Below are 18,624 nucleotides of genomic sequence, written 5' to 3'. Positions count from 1 at the left end.
AAGAGATTTGAAAATGTTCACTGAAGGAATCCTGTTTTGTTTTGGTCGTTTGAATGCGGCTCGTCGACGAGGAGTTTTAGTTTCATGAAGAGTTAATAGAAACTTATATTCTGTATTTGTTTATACTGTACACGCCTTATTTAATATTTTATTCTGTCGGTTCGATTGCTTTTAAAAAAAATTATTGCTCGTGGGACCAATAAAGTAAATCCACAGAATGTATATAGAAGACATTTCTCTTGTGAAAACTACATTTCTTTGGGGGAACTCTATTATGACTTTCTCAGTGCAGCCGGCGGTTGAGAAATCTCTAATATGGATAAAAAAAATAAAAAAAAACAAGCTCCAAAAACACTGGGTCCTACATTTCCCATAATGCAGCAGCATCTTTTTGAAGTATTTGTGGCGTTTTAAAGGTTCATGTAGTGCAGCGGACCGATAGGAGGAGAGAAGTCATATGAGTTTGTCTTTATTGTTCAATGCATGGCCACACACACATATACTGGTTTTCTTTTTGCACTGTGCATGATGGGACAGTCACTATGGAGATGGTGATGGAGATGGGACACATTTTAGGAGTTCACAGGGGCCCAAACACAACCTACAATCCTCGGGGAGAATCCGGCGACACCCCCCCCCCCTGTTTTTTTTGTTTTTTCTTAACGACAGGAAGCCTCCGCCGTCCTCCTTCCCTCCAACGTGACGCCTCCATAAATAAATTTTTAGGCTTCTTTTTTTCCTCTCCGAGGGACTCCTTCAGCGGATCAACGACGACCACCTTCCCTTTCCCCCCTTAAACATTTTTGCATATATCATTCAGATTCAGCTTACAAAAAAGCAAAATAAACAACATTCGGGTACAAAAATAAAATCCAAATTGAAACCTTATTTTAACAGGGCGAAACCTGTCTAATGTTTTTTTTTTTTTTTTTTCCTTTTCTCCTACAGATAGCACAATACAATAAGTCACTGGTCACAAAAAGTACACCGCAAAATAAAGAACCCCCCCCCCCCAAAAAAAAAATAATAAAGCCACAGAGGAAAGTAAAAACCGATCCCGGAGACGTTTACACCTTTTTTTTTTTCGTCCTCGACTCTTTTCCCCCTCCGGAGGCCCCCGTGAGCTACGAGACGCCGGCTTTGTGAAACCATGAGTGTCAGGTGGGACGGAGGGGGCGTGTCCTCCGTCCCCGAAAGATGTCGTCATACACTCCGGCAAAAAAACCCACGCAGCCCGGCCGGACTCGCAGCGTCCTCCGCCCTCAAGCACAGACTGAATGGAAAAGGGGGGGAGGAGGGAATCTAAACCGCTGCTCTAAACATCTACATGGACTCGTCTGAGCGAGTGTGTGTGTGTGTGTGTGTGTGTGTGTGTGTGTGTGTGTGTGTGTGTGTGTGTGTGTGTGTGTGTGTGGTTTCTCTCAACAAGTATGTACTCTGCTAACATATACAGTGTATTCCTGGTTAGGGAGTGAACCAGGGGCACTTCAAAATTTGCGTAGCGTCTTTTTCCGCAGCGTCTCCTCACCCCGACCACCAGGGGTCGCTCTTCACGTTTAGGATCAGGGAGGTGGGAGATCATCTGCCGTTTCTTATCGCGCCCCTCCCCCCCCTGCCGTTTCTCTTTTCTTTGTGTATTTGTTGTTGTTTTTTTGTTTGTGTTTTTTAAACCTTTTCCAGCCTCTCTGAGCTTCTTAACTCTCCGATTCGAGTTGTTTTTTCGGAGACGCGGATACACACAAGAGCAAAAGAGTGGGAGAGAGAGAGAGAGAGAGAGAGAGAGAGAGAGAGAGAGAGAGAGAGAGAGAGAGAGAGAGAGGGAGCGAGTGTTGTGATCGATCAGCTGTTCGCGGCGCCGACAGCCGGCCCCTCCCCCGTCGACCCCTCAGCCGATCTCCTTCCACTGACGGTAGAAGTCCATGATGTTCTTCAGCTCCATGCCCGCCGAGCTGGCCGCCTGGACCGCCGCCTGGGACCAGAAGAAAGAAAGAAAGACAAACAAACAAACAAACAAATAAATAAAACAAACAGGAAGTACAAAGCTAACCCTGAACTTCTACACGAACATGTTACCGACCTTCATCGCTGCCGACTGAGCGCAGAGCTCCTCCACCTGGTGGCCCGTCAGGATGGTCACCATGCCGGCTGTGTCTTCGTCTCCGTTGCTCTGGGAGACCGTCAGCTGACGGCAGCTGTCCACCATCTTGTACAGATGCCTGGAAAACGGTTAAAAAAACAAAAATGTGAAATTTGATGTAATATTCATCCCGAGAGCGTTTAAACAGAAGAAGGAGAAGCGGGGAGCTCACCAGGCTTCCACATCCTGACGTTTCAGTTTGTCTCTTTCGAAACTCCGACCCGACTCCTTCTGGCAGCGGATGTACCTACGGATGGAAGAAATCCTCGTTATAAAAAAGATAAAAGCGAGCTTTATTCTCCCAAAAAAACCACCACCAACAACAACAACAACACAGAAGCACCAAAGCACCACACGTCTGACTCCACCCACCTGTTGCCTTTGCGAAACTCAGACTCCAGGAAGCGGATGCCGTCCCTCGCACCGGCGTTCTCCTTCTTCAACCGGTCGAGTCCGTCAATCACTGCAACAGGAAAACAGTCACGTCAGCAAATCGTTTAATCACTATTAAAAACGTATCGGGAATATCGAGATTTGATGTCGATGAAAGCTTGTGAAAAATATCTATTGTGTGTTTGAAGAACTCGAGAAACAAATCTCGCTGCAAAAAGGACAAAAAAAAAATCCTCATATTTGAGTGTCTGAAATTAACAGATATTTGTCATTTTGATTTGCTCGATAAACTATTTAAACAATTATTTAAACATTTTAATCACCGACAGTGAATTTGTGGGTCTGTCGTCGGTATGTCCTCTAAAGGTTTTACTCAATGTTACTCTAATGTACTGCAGCAGACATGAAAAAGGTGACAAGGGAAGTCAAACATTTGTATGTTAATATATTTTCTGTCGAATGCAAGATGTCAAGTAACTTTATGAGTTTAATAAACAAAAAAAGTGTGTGTGTGTGTGTGTGCGTGTGACACAAACAGGGAGCGGTGCACCGACCTGTCCGCGGGATGATGATGATGAAGCAGCCGCTGCCAGCCAGCTGGCGGATGAGGTTCAGGTGCTGGCAGAGAGCCGCTGCGTCCGGCACCAGGTAGGGCGACATGGACGACTGCGCTTTGGGCTGCTGAAGGCTGCCCTCTAGCTGCGACACCTCCAACTGCAGGCAGGAAACAAACATAAAACACGAACTCAAATCTCATCGATGAAACCATCGAATATTATTTCAGATCTTAATTGTTGAGCTTGTATCATTAAATCTGGTATAAATGTTGAACAATAGTAGCAATCTTATTAAAATAACACAGGAACGTCCATTTCTGTGTCCTGCTGTGTTACTATAAATGTGGATGAGCCCCACCTTCCCCCCCAAAAAAAGTCATGTTTGTACAGTAAGAAGTTGTAATTCGAACTGCAGAGCCAATTCCTTTGATGTTGTTTAATCCACACTCAACACTGCCCTCTAGCTGCCACAGCTCAAACTGCAGGGAGATTAATAGATGCTCTATAAAAATTTAAAAAAAAAAGGCTAACTTAGGTGTGGAGTGTCTATACTAATTTTTTTTTACGTCCCTTTAGACAGCGTGTTTTTTTTTTTTTTTTTTTTTTAAAAGGGGAAAGCACAAAGCGTGTAAACGGTCGGAGGGGTGATGAACACCTGCAGGCGAAGCTGAGCCATGTCCCTCATCAGGCGGTTCCTACGGGCCTCCTCTTCAGCCTGGACACAAAGATCAACGGACATCAGACTTTTCTCAGTTTCCAGGTCATTATTTAAACATTTTCAGTTACGTAACACCCCCCCCCCCCCCCTCTCCCTTCCTCTGGTTCCTTTCGGTTCCCCCTGCTCCGTTCAGACGTCACTCACCATTCGGAACTGGGCCTTGGCCTGCTGCACCAGATTGTCCTGCTCCGACTGGCTGATGCTGGTGAAGATGCCCGCCTCCGGGTTGAAGTGCAGCACGTTGCCTTGGAGATTTGTGAGGAAGTGGCCAAAACTGCGAATGCAACACACTCGCACGGCACACTGCGAGAGGAAAAAAAACAAAACGTTTCAGTGCTTTAAAAAAAAGCTTTTTTACATCAGAGATGTTTAATTTGATAATATTTTATTGGACAAATCAACTTCACAGGTCTTTTTATTTCTATGTTTCTACATAAATGAAGTACATAATAAACGGTGTAGAGAACGTCTTTCTTTTCTGAGTGGACCGTTTTCACACATCTTCACAGTGCAGATGGTGAAGAACATCGTGTTTCACAAACAGAGACGAGGACTCGCTCCGATTTAGTCATCTGCAGTTTTGTTTTCGTTTGATTTATCTGCAGGTTGATTTTCTCAGTTCATTAGTTAATTGTTTGATTTGTAAAATACAAGGTGATCAAACCAACAGTTTAAAATCTAAAAATATTCACTTCACAAAGAAAAACAGCGTAAACAAGGAAACCATCAAATATGACTTCAGCTCAACTCTTATTGAGTTAATTTCATTAAATCTGTGATTAATGCTGTAAAATAGTAGAAATATCATTAAAATAACACACAAATGTCCATTTCTATGCGAATTCAGAGTAGCTGTGTGGACGAGGCCAAAATTTAAAAAAAAAAAGTCATGTTTGTACAGTAAAAAGTTGTAATTTGAACAGCAGACCTGTGTGTGTGTGTGTGTGTGTGTGTGTGTGTGTGTGTGTGTGTGTGTGTGTGTGTGTGTGTGTACCTCCTGCAGGGGGCTGAGGGAGGGGTTGCGGCGGGTGAAATCGAGGCGGCGGTGAGCCACGCTGAGAGCCGGCAGGTGCCTCAGAGCCAGATCCTCGGGCAGCAGCAGACTCTGGACCAGACCGGGCTGCTCGCACTCGTTTAACAGCTCCGTCACCTCCGCCGTCAGACCGAGCTCTGCAACACACACACACACACACACACACACACACACACACACACACACACACACACACACACACACACACACACACACACACACACACACACACACACACACACACGGGTAAATTAATAAACCGACTGGAGTCATCGGAGTGAATCACACGACGATGAAGTGCGAGAGATGAGAGTTCGAACTGTTTGTGAAGTGAGTGTACGTCAATAATCATCGTCACATTAAATGCACGAAAACGGCCTCCAATTTCCTTCAGATCCTGTTTTTCTTTGGCGATTGAATGGATTTGTTTTCCCATTTAGTCGATCGGCTTCATGCAAGAACGCCACGAGGCTCATACGACCGATTGAAGAGAACGTGTCGCCTTCACTAAGATTTCTTTATATGTGAAATCTTGTTTTCGGTACGAAGGAAATGAATAAATGTTCCAGACGTGTCGTACGAGTCTCAGATTCAGTTTTCCTCCACGGGAACAAAAACACTTTTATTTCTTTGAACTTTGAATTTAAATCTGTAACTTTTCAAAATGAAAAATCAAACAAACTACCAGAAAATGACATTTTCCGCTCGCTAGTGACGTACATGATGACCTGCCGACTTCAAGAGAAGTTTGTGATTCATTTATTTTCTTGTCTTTTACTAACTGTCAAAAAAACAAAAAACAATCCAGACTCTCAGAAATAAAGTAGTTTGAACCCAAGAGGCTCTTCTCAGAATATTTCACAACCTTCACTGTTAATCTCACATCTTGTTCATTATAGTTTCTAACCATTCATGCTAGATCCTGTTTTTTTCAGCACGGTCTCGGCTATCTCAATCTTTCATCATTTAACTTAATAACACTTAGAAATTTTGTATATTGGCTTTTATACCAAGAAAAAACAGTACTTTCGTCATATAAAATTTGTACATGTATCCAACCATAAAATATTGTCGGTACAGATATCTTGTTATTATGTGTGTGATAATAACTTAACTTGCTCTAAGGGTTAAGAGATATCAAAGCTATGAATAAAATTGTTTTCTTGAATGAAGCTCGGTGAGAATTAAAACCCCGACTGCTGGTGTGAGGAGAATAAACCGGTAACTCACCGGCCTCGAGCATCTTGCTGCCGTCTGGCAGCAGGTTGAGCAGCACGGACAGACGGTTCCACAGACTCTGAGAACTCTGCAGAGACAACCGGCGATCAGTTCGTTGAATAAACTCAACAAAAAGAAATAAATAACCGTTTCATCAGCTGAGCAGGAAAATCTGTGATCTCACCTGCGCACACATGAGGATGATGTCGGTGTTTGTCCTCAGCCAATCCACAAAGACCTTCACCACCTGGATCAGCCCCTGATTGGTCAGGATCTCCAGCTTCTCCAGGAGGGTCTTTTCACTGTGTACTGACTGAGTGCTGTGTTGACTGCCCTCCGACTCAGAGTCCACGTCTGGAGACGGAGGCGAGAGGAAGATTCAGACGAGAAAAACTACGTTTTTACTCTCATTGTGAAATAAAATGAAAAAAAAAATATATATATATAAAAATAAAATGTAAAAAAAAAAGTACGTTACCATTTTCATTGGTTCCGTTGGCAGTACCAGGGTTGATGTCACAGGGAGAATCCTCGGGAGGAGGCGGAGTCTCTTGTGAGGGGGGAGCGGAGGTGTCGGTGGGGGTGGGGATCCCCGAGGAGGAAGAGGAGGCCTGAGGCCTCAGCAGCATGTTGCTGAAGGTGGGCGCCAGGCGGAAGCAGCGCTTGGCCTGGAAGAGCTGCGACGACATGGCCTGCAGGTTGCTGCTGATGCTGGCGTCGCTGGGCGTCAGCGGCCCGTTGGTGGTCGGAGGCGCGTCGCCGTCGCCGTCCCGCTCTCCTACTTCCTCCTTCGGTCGCTCTTCCTCTTCCTCCTCGTCCTGCTGCTCCCGGGCCTGGCCCTCCAGGTTGTCCGAGTTCTCCGCGTCGTCCATGTCTTCCAGGTCGGAGCGAGACTCCTGGCTGTTCATGTCCGAGTCGGTCTCCACGTCGAACGCCGTCCCTCCTTCTTCTTCCTCCTCCTCCTCCTCCTCGGAGCCGCTCTCCCAGCCGGCCTCCTCGCCCAGCGGGTCTCTCTTCGTCTCCTTGGTGACAGGCAAAGGATTAATGGGAGTCTCCGCCGCCGTCGTCGTCGTCGTCGTCCCACTTGTTGAGTCGGCACGCCCCCTCCTTTCTTCATCCTCCTCCTCCTCCTCCTCGCTCTCGAAGCCCTCGCTCAGGTCGCTCTCGTCCTCTCCTCGGCCGTCCTTGTGAGCGCAGCGCCGTCGGCGGAGTCGAGAGAGGCGGGCGTACTTCTTCTTCTGCCGCTGTTTCTCCTGCTGGTCTTCCGCGCTGCCGTGCTTGGTGGCTCCGCCCCTCTCGCAGCTGTCTTCGTCCTTGTCCTCCTCGTCCTCGCGCTCCAGGGAGCCGTTCTGAAGAGGCCTCTCGTCGGAGCGATCCGGCGGCGGAGCGGACGAATCCCTCGTCTCCGGGTCATCTGGAGGAGAGGAGGGAAATATTGGAACATATTTCACTAAAGAAATGAAATGTTGTCCAGCAGGTTAGTCCTGACAGAGTACGCGTGTTCATCTTTAAACTGTTCTTAGACAAAAGATCATTTTAAAAGCATGAAAACAGGCACTTTAATCCTAAAAGCTGTTGCAGATCAGGATGAAATCAGACACATTGCTTCATATCGATGATGTTGGCTCGAGTCTGTTTTTGAGCCACGCAGCTTCATTTGTGAGGATTTCTTTCTCCTGACCTGCGGCGTCGGTGTGAAGCGGAGGCACCTGGCTCTCCGCCTCCTCCAGCTCCGCCTGCAGACGGATGTTGACGTGGTTGACGAGGTGGGAGAACAGCGCCAGCGTGAACGCTATGGACGCGCTGTACTGCTTCGACCCTGCAGACACAAAAAAACACGAGTGAAGGAAGTGTATTTTTCCTGGATGGAGTCCTTCCAGGTGCTTTTTGTGCGTTTGTTGTGATCAAAAATACCCCCCCCCCCAAAAAAAAAAAAAAAAAAAAATCACAATTAAATTTGTCCAGTTTTAAGTAAGTTTTTTTGCACCAATTAGAAGAAATTGCAAATTAAGGGGTACATTTTTTTTTCTTCTTTTCTTTTTAAGCAGGTATCACTTCCTTTCATTATAAGCATGCTGCACAAAGAAATATTTTAGTTCTAATCTTATCTTAAATTAATTTATGTTACAAAGACTTTCTAAAAGCTTCTCTCGACCACATTTTTTGCAGAAAAATTGCAGGAATTTTACAAACTTGCAAGCTTTTGCAAATATTGATTTCCTGGAAAGACTGATTACACCACTAAAAAGTTTTAAAAACATTTCTAACGGCCCCTCCAAAAAAAAAAATCAATGATTAAAAACAAGTGTGCCATTAATCGACCTGAAGATGTACTTTAAAAAAAAAAAAAAAAAAAAAAACTGCATACTAGTACAACTTCAAGCTAGTGTCCAAATTTCAGTTTGGGAGTGAATCCATTACATTTCCTCTTATGATGGTGAGAAACATGGACAGTTTTAGTGTGGACATTAATTAGTTATCTGCACAGCAGCCCGAAAACAGAATCCATTCTGGCTATTGTTCTTCTTCTTCTTCGGTCAATAATCTCGAAACTACAGTTGTTCACATCACACCAACACCAACCTCCTCTCTTAAGGCTGTGCACCACCATCAGACACGTGACCACCATCTTGAAGACGAGGGTGTCGGGCAGTACAGGACAGGAGCTGTCGGCGTGCTGCAGCTGCTGCTGCTCCTCCTCCTCCTCGCTGGGGGGGTGGTGAGCGCCACCGTGTGTCGGTGCCGGCAGGTAGAAGAGCACCAGGTTGAAGTCCTCCAGCACCGACTGGCACAGCGACGTCAGCTCCGTCTCCATCAGGCTGCACTCAGACAGACGGGGGGAGGGGAATTTGTTAAATAAACATATGAAATACTTTTTTCTGGTGTAAACAGTAGTTGAATGAGGAAAAAAATTAAAATAGAGACAACATAGTGTTGTGATATTTTGCACAATATCTCATTGATGTCACAGATACCGAGTATCAGTATTTTATTGTATAAATGAATTTGTCAGCTGCATATACATTTTATGACCGTGCTGCTCAGTCTACAATAAATATGATTGGACTGAGATGAACGCAGAAAACATTATTTTATTAGATAAACCGTTGTTAGCTAAAGTCACTCCTTCTTATTAGTTTTCTGGAGGTCCATCTGAAAATAATCCCTCATTCATTAGAAAAGAAGATTCAAGAAGACCTGGTTTTGGGGGCGTGTCTGTTTGATTGACAGGCCTGTGGTTAAAACAGAAGTTAACTCAGTTTGTCTTTGGGGGGATAATTTGCAGTTGAAAAAAAAGGTATGAAATCACAACATATGGCTCCTTATCGAGGCGCCTCTGGTGATTCTCACCCCTATAAACTAATCAAATGGGTCAAATACAGTAAAACAAAAGGATTAATTCCACTGTGGACGTTACATTTAAAATGCTGGCGGCAGCACTGACCTGTTCTTGGGCTGCAGGAGGCTCTGCAGGTACATGAAGCTCACCAGGAGACGCTTCATGTCTTTGGATCTGCAGAAAAAAAGAAAGAATTTTACAGCAATAATTAGAATATTTACGGTGTTTTCATGTTAGAGGCAAAATGAGGTAAAACAGAAACACCTCAGGAAAACATTTACCAGTTTCCAACATCAAAAACTGAACATCAGAGGAGATCATTTTAATTTGCAGGAAATCGAACAAAATAAACAAGGACCAGAAGAACAAAAGCAAAAATAAAACACACGAACAGTAATAAACCTGAATTGGCCCGTAAGTGTGTCGTAACACTCAACAGGAAGTCGGAGTGATTTGTCCTCCTCACCTTTGCCGAGACGGCGACAGCTTCTTCATCTCCTGCTTCTTCACCTGGTGGTACATCTTGGCTGCTTTGTCGAACAGCCGCTTCAGGTTGCCGTAGGCGCCCTCAAAGGGAGCCTCTGATTGGATGCTGAGGATAAACGACACGTCTGTTAAAAGACTTTGAAAACCCGAACTGGTTGAACTTCTAAACCCGCACACTGACGCTCTGTTTTACCAGCGTAGGTAGTAGTAGGTGGCTTCAACGTTGTAGAACTTGCTCCCGGCCAGCGTACCCAGTTGGTTAAAAGGCATTCCTGCAAACGTAGAGAAAGAAAACTTTTATTTTTGGAGTCATGTAAAAGTGGACTGAGGCGAATGTTCATTGATAAATCTGTAAAAAAAAAAAAAAATAAAGATCGCGTGTCAAAATATCGCAGTGATATGAGGCAAAGCTTTTAAGACACAAATAAATTATTTGTATCAATATTTAGGAATACTTTGCACACAGCTGATTGATTTCAGGTGTATTTATCGCTCCTTAAATGTTCAGAGTTTTTATAAGGAGGTATCAGGAGACGATGTTCTGGTATTTAGAGATCACAAACAGACTTCCTCACTCTTTGGACGCGTCATTTATTGGCACTGATTTAATAACAGAAACATCAAGTGAAGCCTGAAATGATGTCAGATATTTGAGAAGACACCGCAGCTCCATCTGGAAACAGAAACAGGAAGGAACGATACCGCTGACTCAATTTTAAACATGAACTTAACTACAAACACGACTATGATTCATGGGTAACAACAAGCAACCAGTTACCTCAGTTTAACTCTTTAGAAATTGAAAAATCTTACAGATTTTCCATATCACGCTATAGACTCGCTCTTAAAACTGCCAACTGACTGATGTCATGGTCTAAAAACACAGCTGCAGTAACCGCTTATCACCACAAGAGGCGCCGAAGAGAACGAAACAGATATTTTGGAGAGAAACAGTTGGATATTCTGCTGACTTCAGACGCTCCTCTAGGTGTTTCCCCACGTTTAGTTGTTAAAACTATAAACTAAGCTTCCATTATTTACCGTATGGCTCTTCTGAAACAAGGCGCATTTCCCAAAATGTTATTTTGCAACGTAAACATCACTTTCTCTCACAAAATGAAACAACTGGATTTTAACATTTTGTTGTTGTTGTCGCTATAAAAAAAAACAACAACAACAAAAAAACGAAAGCATTTAAAACATTTTCAGAAACAAAACACGTCTGTTGTTTTTCATCATGCGTCCTGTGCAACCGCAGTAAGCAGCAGCGTGGCCAGCTGCTGGGAAACGTTCCCCTGCAGTCACTCACCTACGTGGGGCATAACGGACAGGGCCTGGTGGTAGAAGCGCTCGGCCAGCTGCTCGGCCTCCACGCCGGCCAGCTCGTTCTGGTAGCGCGCTGAGGAGGAAGCCACGTGAAAAATAACGGTAAACATACGAGTAAACACGAGCATGAAAATGTGATGAATATAGATTTAGACTTTATTAATCCCACGGTGGGGAAATTTAGTCGTCACAGCAGCATAGAAAAACTAAAAGGTGCAAACAATATGAACAAAATGGACAAATACGTACAAGAAATAAGATGGATAAGAAATTATTAGTTTAGACAAAAATAAGAGCAATGAATAAATACACAACAAATCAATATTTCAGAATCAAACTTTCTTCCGTCTTTCAAATGCTAAATCTTCTAGTTTTTATAAACTAAATAATGCGCCGATCGAACGTGTTAACCGACCGAACAGCCTCCTGCCAGTTCAACACACACACACACACACACACACACACACACACACACACACACACACACACACACACACACACACACACACACACACACACACACACACACACACACACACACACCTCTACAGGCTGAGATGAATTAATGACTTATTTGACGAGGATGTCTTCATTACCCAGATCTCCGAGGTACACCAGACAGCGATGACAGGCCATCTGTGCCCACTCCATCTCCTTGGTGGTGGCCGACACCGGTTTCTTTCGGCCTGTTGGGAACAATTACACAATGCTTTTTTTTTTTTTTTTAGCATTTCAAGCATTTAAGCCGACTCACTTCCTCCCCAAAAAAAAAAAAAAAAAAAAAGACTTAGAGTTTACGTAACAACGGAGAACAAGAGAGCTTTGCGTCTGACCGATGAGCGGGTCGGTGACGTGGGTCCAGTCGATGCAGTCCTGCAGCTCCAGCTGGTAGTGGGACTGGATGTAGAGCAGCAGGTGTTGGTAGAAACCCACGCCGGCGATCAGGTGCGTGCGGTAGGCGCACTCCAGAGCGCTGCGGCTGTGGATGTGCTGGAGAAGAGACAGTGAAGCCCGGACATCAGAAAAATGACCAGAAGAACCACATAGGGGGGAAAAAAAGGCTCTAAATAAAAAAAAAAAAAAAATGTTTTAATGACCGTTTTAATCACTTGTTCTTAATTGTTTTTCCTTTTGCCTTGTGTTTTGAGGGTTTTAATGGTTTTATGTAAAGCACTTTGAATTAATTGCCTTGTTGCTGAAATGTTCTCTACAAATAAACTTGCCTCAACAAAACGTAGGACAATTTTTGCACGTGATGATGTGCAGCAGCACAATCAATGACAAGCAACTCAGAAACACCGAAGACAAAAAGAAATACAAACACTCGAAAAACACACAAGATTAAAACTGACAAATAAGTTAAAATGTTATGAGCAAAAAGTTGTTTTTAAAAGATGACATTTCTTACATTTTACAAAACGATTAGGACGAGAATTATAAAAAAAAACCTGTTCAAGCTGCTATAACAGATTTTTGCTGAAGCTCGCCGACAACACAACGCTGATATCATCACCACAACTTGCTGTCACACAAACGTCGTTATAGTTGTGTTTCTGGCCACTTAATGAATTGAGGTCCAAGTTTTACAGTCTTTCAGCTCTGATTTTGGTCTCTTTAGCTACTAAATAAGCTGCGTTCACCAGCGAGTCACTATCTGAGCCGGTTGAGCAGAAACAACCAAATAGTAAAGTTGTGTCTGAACATTTGAGCTGAAACTCGCTGCAAATCTCTAAAAGCCAAAAGATTCAACTGACAAATATCTCTAAGTTTATCAATGAGTCATTAGATAAATTGTGGATCTAATTATATTGATTATTGCAGCTTTAAGTTCCAAAACATCTGAATAACACTTCGTGTTTGTGTCAATGTTATTTTGGCCAAAGCTGATTAAAATGAGATTTTCAGCCTCGAATTAAAGGGCAGTGATGCTCGTTTCCTGGTGTTGATCGAACAGCAGAGCAAAGGGCTATTTTTAAAGGGTTTGACTTCCAATGAGACCAGCCATGCATCATATTTGCCATTTTACATGGTCACTGGCGTAAAATGTCACGGCGGAGTCGACCTTTAAGTGGAGGCGACGGTGTCGAGCCAGCTAACGAGAGGAAATAAAAAACACAAGCAGAGAAGAGTTTTTTTTTTTTTTTTTTTCCACAGCTGAGGGGTCATTTACCTTCTTGTTGGTCTTGATGACCTGGATGACCTCGTAGTAAACCTTCCTCCACAGCAGCTCCTCGGCCTTGCGGCCGTAGTCGACGGGGTGGAGGAACATCAGCTTCACACAGAGCTCCCGCAGCCTGAAGACACAGAAAGAGAAGAAGATGTAGATGATGCATGAACACATTCAGGAGGAGGTCGGGTCACCTTGTCTGAGACCTTGTCTCCTCTCTCCTCTGAGCTCAGAGGGGGTGGAGGGACGGCGCTGATGAAATATAGAGAAAAATCTGATTTGAGATTTTATCTACAATAACAGGTGTTTATAGAATCGTTTTTGGATCCCGAACAAAAATTACACGGCTGGTTTCTATGTTTATGATGAAGTGGATCTATATAACACAATATGAAGGCATTATTATTTGTATAATCACCAGTCTCACATTTAACAGACAGATTTTCACACACACACACTTAAACATACGAGTAAACACGAGCATGAAAATGTGATGAATATAGATTTAGACTTTATTAATCCCACGGTGGGGAAATTTAGTCGTCACAGCAGCATAGAAAAACTAAAAGGTGCAAACAATATGAACAAAATGGACAAATACGTACAAGAAATAAGATGGATAAGAAATTATTAGTTTAGACAAAAAATAAGAGCAATGAATAAAACAAAATATAAAAACAAATCAATATTTCAGAATCAAACTTTCTTCCGTCTCTCAAATGCTAAATCTTCTAGTTTTTATAAACTAAATAATGCGCTGATCGAACGTAACAGCCTCCTGCCAGTTCAACACACACACACACACACACACACACACACACACACACACACACACACACACACACACACACACACACACACACACACACACACGAGACAGCTGGACGTACTTGTTGCGAAGGCTGATGTTCTCCGGCTTGAAGACTTCCCTGTAGGACGATTTGCCGCCAATGATGACGTCCAGCTTGTGCACCGACTCCACCACGGCCCTGGGTTAGCGACGAGGAGGAGGAGGAGGAGGAGGAGGGGGTAAAGTATGTAAAGTTAAAAACATAATCAAGGCAAAAACAAAAGAAGCTGCCAAACGCAGGAAGGATGGCCAAGTGTGTGAGTTAAGAGGCGTCTAATTTTTTTATTGTACTCTATTAATCCCTGAGGGGAAATTCTTTCGCTACAGCAGCATCCCGCAACAGGCTGCCACGACCACGGCGCCAACTAACCTGGGGTGCATGTTTTGGATGATGGGAGGAAGCCGGAGAACCCGGAGAGAACCCACGCAAGCACAGGGAGAACATGCAAACTCCGCACAGAAAGGCCCAGGACCGGATTCTAACCCAGAACCTTTTCGCTGTGAGGCGACAGTGCTAACCACTGCACCACCGTGCCGCCCTTAATAATCACCGCTCCAACATTAGAGCACATCCAACTATGAATATTAAATGTGTTCTATAGATGTGATGAGTTTACAGATGTATAAAGTCAGGTTATAGATTTTGATGTCTTTTCTTATGGCGCAATACGACGATTTTAAACTTCTTTTTATTTTCAGGCTTTAGTGCATCAGTCGGTCTCGACGACGCGATGTTTGGAGAGAGCCGATTAATCAGTGAGGTGCCGCTTTTGATGCGTTTCTGATCCGTGATCTCGACGAGGTGAGGTCTGCAGAAGCGCGAGTTACCATGGCGATATATGTATCCCGGTGCCGTGGTGGGAACGTGCATTTGAAGAGAGGGCGATGCACCTCCTGTTATTTCCTACCAGGAAAGCGTCCCGTCCATGAAACTTAACCCCGGTGATCAGCATCAGACCGACAACTACACTCTTAAAAAGGTTTTAAAGCTGGAATAAACGGGAGAGGGGGGGGGGGGCAATATAGTGGTATTTTATTGTATCGTGATATGAGACTAGATTTTTGTCTTAGACTTTGGATATCATTATATTATAATGCGGCATAAGTGTTGTCATCTCCTGGTTTTAAAAGTCTCTTCCAGATCATCTATTATTTGCCTTTTGCCCATTTAAATCAATAACATGGATAATAATGACTATTATTCAAAGAGTAGTGTGTAAATATTTGGTGAAAGTGTTACGATATTGTTGCGGTCAAAGATTATTGCGATGATGTTTGATTTAATCCATAATCACACAAAAAAATTGGATTCTGTTCCTCTCATCATTAAATACTACTAAATGTATAGAAGTTTAGAGACGGGAAATAAACATAGTAGATGCAGAGGAATATAAATCGAAGTGTATTTTTTTTTATATATATATATATATATATATATATATATATGGCAAAGTAGTGAAGCAGTTAAACCTGAAGTTACCTCGGTAACGAATAAATAAAATCCTGCCTGGTAGTAAAAGCCTCTGTCTGCAGCAGTTACACCAGCAGACAAAAAACAACCGTTTCAGTTTCACTTCTCTGAAACAGACTTGACTGACAGCCTGCAGCCGCCTCGTTGTGTCTCTATTCACTCATATCTCACCGTTACGTCTCATTAACTTCATGCTTTACCCCACCCCCACCCCCACCTCCACAGTTTTTTTTGCTGTATCGTTTCCATTCAGTTCCCCTCGCTCACCTAGTTTCTGTTCTTTCTTTTTTTTTTTTTTTTTTTTTTGCAGATGTCCTCCGGCCGTGCAGCCGTTTTGGATCTCTATGCTTTCCTTTTCTCTCTCTGCTCACCTCCAACCCGGTGGAAGCTCCGCCCACCTCTGACCTCTTGGGAGGTTTTTCTTCCCGTTAAGAGGGAGTTTTTCCCTCCGATAGCTTATATGGGAATTGTTGGGTTTTCTCTGTATAATGCTGTAAAAGTTCTGCTGTGAGGACTTTAATGTGTTAAAGTGCCATAAACCCCCCCCCCCCCCACACACCCCTCCTCCTCCTCCTCCCCCCTAGACCTGTCAGATGTAGCTGATGTCACGCGGACAGGTGTTGCGGGGGATGTTTAGGGATCCTGACGGTCGTGATAAACAGCAAACAGCTGACCAACACAACCAGCCTCCAACGAGCCCTCCGGTTCGTGGAGCTGAAACAGAAAGTGTCCGCGTCAACTCGCCTGTACAGCCGCTTGATGAGAAGCACCTTCGCCTCTGGCTCGCTGTCCTGCCCCGGTCCGCTCATAGTTAGCAACAGGCCAGATGTTTTGTTCACACGCTCCGGTCTCCTTCAGCCCTCCCCGCCGGACGGTTCCTTGTCCCGGTTACTCGGGTTCGTCCCCCCCCCCCCCTCCCTCCCCCGGTCCCTCCCTCCCCCCCCCCCCGGCCGGCAGTGACAGACCTGTGCTGGTAGCCAAAGCTAAGCGCTTAGCGTTAGCTTCCCCCCCCTCTTCCCTTTCGAGTCGCTTCCGTTTCTTTGTGTCCTTTGGCGAAAACCCCCTCTACCCATCCGTTCCGAACACCGGGTAGGAATGGGGGGGCGCCCGGTAATTTACGGTTGCTCCCGGTCAGCTAAAACGCTCTGATATGCCTCTTGTGTTGTTCCCCGTTCCAACCATTGCTACGAAGGCGGCCATTATTCCTATCAAAAGCAGTGACCGCCTTTATATCGCGAGATTACAGGGCATACTCACGATATTTACGTTGGGTGGGTTGCCAGATATCCTATAATCCCCCGTTGCCAAAAAAAAACCTGCGGGAAAAAAAGCCGTGTCATAATCCTGCAATTTAGAAATTCAAACAAATTTCAATACAAAAAGCAAAACATTTAAAAACACACTGATTTTTCTACCAGCACATATTTGATGAGAGGAACAAATCTTCACTTTTTGTGTGGGTTTGTTTCTCTATAATAATAATAATAATAATAAACTTTATATGTATATCACCTTTCATACAAGAAATGCAGCTCAAAGTGCTTCACAGCAAGAGAATTACATACAGTGTTTGACATAAAAACAGATATAAAGGAACATTTAAAGATGTAGAAAAGAACAGATGTGATAATCCTGTATGCAAATTGTGTCCTTTGTCTTTATTATATTTTCCATGTAGCTGGTTTTGCATGTGAATATGTTTTTGTTGTTGTCTTCCAGTCTCCTATTAAGCAAGTCGTGGAGTGAGAACATTATGACATCACTTAATAATGTACAAATCTCTTAATGTCACTACACACACCGGTATTTTGAAACTTATTCGATCAGACTGGAACTGTTCCCTGAACTTTCATGTGTAGATGTATTTTGTTTACTTAATCATTCTCATTAGAATATGTCGGTGACCTAAAAAAATATTCAAGGTCGAACCAGCATCAACCTCCGCAGAGACCTGAGCAGCCTGAAAATATGAAAACATGCACAGCAGGCCTCTTTTAATAATTCTTCGCTGGCTTCAGGCATCTTAACCAGACACAAAGCAAGAATTCATGACATATTTTTTCCCCTGCAATGACTCCCCAGGTCATACTTGTGTATTATGCAAATGACCTCAGAGTTATGCCACAAACAACACTTCCTTCCAGTTCCCAATTTGGCATTCACACAAACATAATTTGCATGCCTCCCGTTGTCTTTTGTTCCTTTCAAAGGGCACCGGGTTAATCAGAAACTGCTAATGAAGGCAAGAAATTTGTTTATTAATAGAATAGAATGCAACTGTGTTGTTGTACTTCTGCCTTTCTGCCAGTAGAGGTCTACAAAGATCAGATTATTTTACATCCGCTGTTAATGCCGAAAGAAATTCACAGAAAAAGGGCTTTTTGTTTTTTAGAAATGCTTGCTTTGATAATTGTATAATTTTTTTATACATCTCGTGACGTGATGTCTGTGTGACAGATTATAAAGAAGGTGACCAACGTTGCCTGAGGAGAGAAAACCAGCTTTTATTTGATGAGGAGGTTCATTCTATTAAATGTTTTATATGTCTGGAATTAAAAATGCACACAAACTTGATTGTGTAACCAGGCAGAAGGATTTGATGACCGTATCTGAAGTAAAACTGAGGTGGGTCCTTTCTCTGCTCTTGTTCCGTCTATTGCATCTTCCATTATGTGCTATTTTTTTATTTCTTCTGCTCTGTCCAAAGTCAGAAGGAACTGCAGGCGATTAATTGTAGGAGGATGAGGATAATTAAAAAGCTTGCTACATTCAGTTGAGTCCCTACAGCTCCCCCCCCAAAACAATCTGGTCTGCTGTCCTCCCTCAGCTCCTCGGCGGGAGGAGGGAGGAGGGAGAGGAAACGACCTGCTCTGCTCTCCAGGAGGAGAATCACCGTCCCACAGTGACGCAACCTCAGAGTGAAAATAC

General features: G+C 43.7%; 1 protein-coding gene across 2 annotated transcripts; it reads right to left on the bottom strand.

Moving 5' to 3' along the window:
* Positions 1 to 453: 453 nt before the first annotated feature.
* On the bottom strand, positions 454 to 17,012 carry smg5 (SMG5 nonsense mediated mRNA decay factor). Of its 2 annotated transcripts, none has more exons than XM_069715051.1 (22): positions 16,954 to 17,012; positions 14,266 to 14,364; positions 13,379 to 13,502; positions 12,042 to 12,198; positions 11,805 to 11,894; positions 11,192 to 11,281; positions 10,076 to 10,154; positions 9,863 to 9,988; positions 9,502 to 9,570; positions 8,640 to 8,875; positions 7,738 to 7,875; positions 6,535 to 7,470; positions 6,241 to 6,410; positions 6,069 to 6,144; positions 4,800 to 4,975; positions 3,950 to 4,108; positions 3,743 to 3,802; positions 3,085 to 3,244; positions 2,510 to 2,600; positions 2,310 to 2,384; positions 2,078 to 2,216; positions 454 to 1,969 (listed from the first exon to the last, which is right to left on the bottom strand). In XM_069715051.1, exons 3-22 carry the CDS (start codon positions 13,475 to 13,477, stop codon positions 1,886 to 1,888), a joined length of 3,210 nt encoding a protein of 1,069 aa, XP_069571152.1. In that variant the 5' UTR covers positions 13,478 to 13,502; positions 14,266 to 14,364; positions 16,954 to 17,012; the 3' UTR covers positions 454 to 1,885. The 2 variants fall into 2 exon arrangements, with proteins under 2 accessions (XP_069571152.1, XP_069571151.1); XM_069715050.1 differs by lacking the exon at positions 16,954 to 17,012 and adding an exon at positions 16,441 to 16,622.
* Between the last annotated feature and the right edge of the window lie 1,612 nt (positions 17,013 to 18,624).

Source organism: Brachyistius frenatus, unplaced genomic scaffold, assembly GCF_029030835.1.
Source record: "Brachyistius frenatus isolate BFR_SWC_R1_liver_20210118 unplaced genomic scaffold, ASM2903083v1 Contig_137, whole genome shotgun sequence".
NCBI lineage: Eukaryota > Metazoa > Chordata > Actinopteri > Embiotocidae > Brachyistius > Brachyistius frenatus.
Note: the sequence above shows the minus strand (reverse complement) of the source record. Positions and strands in the feature narration are given on the sequence as shown.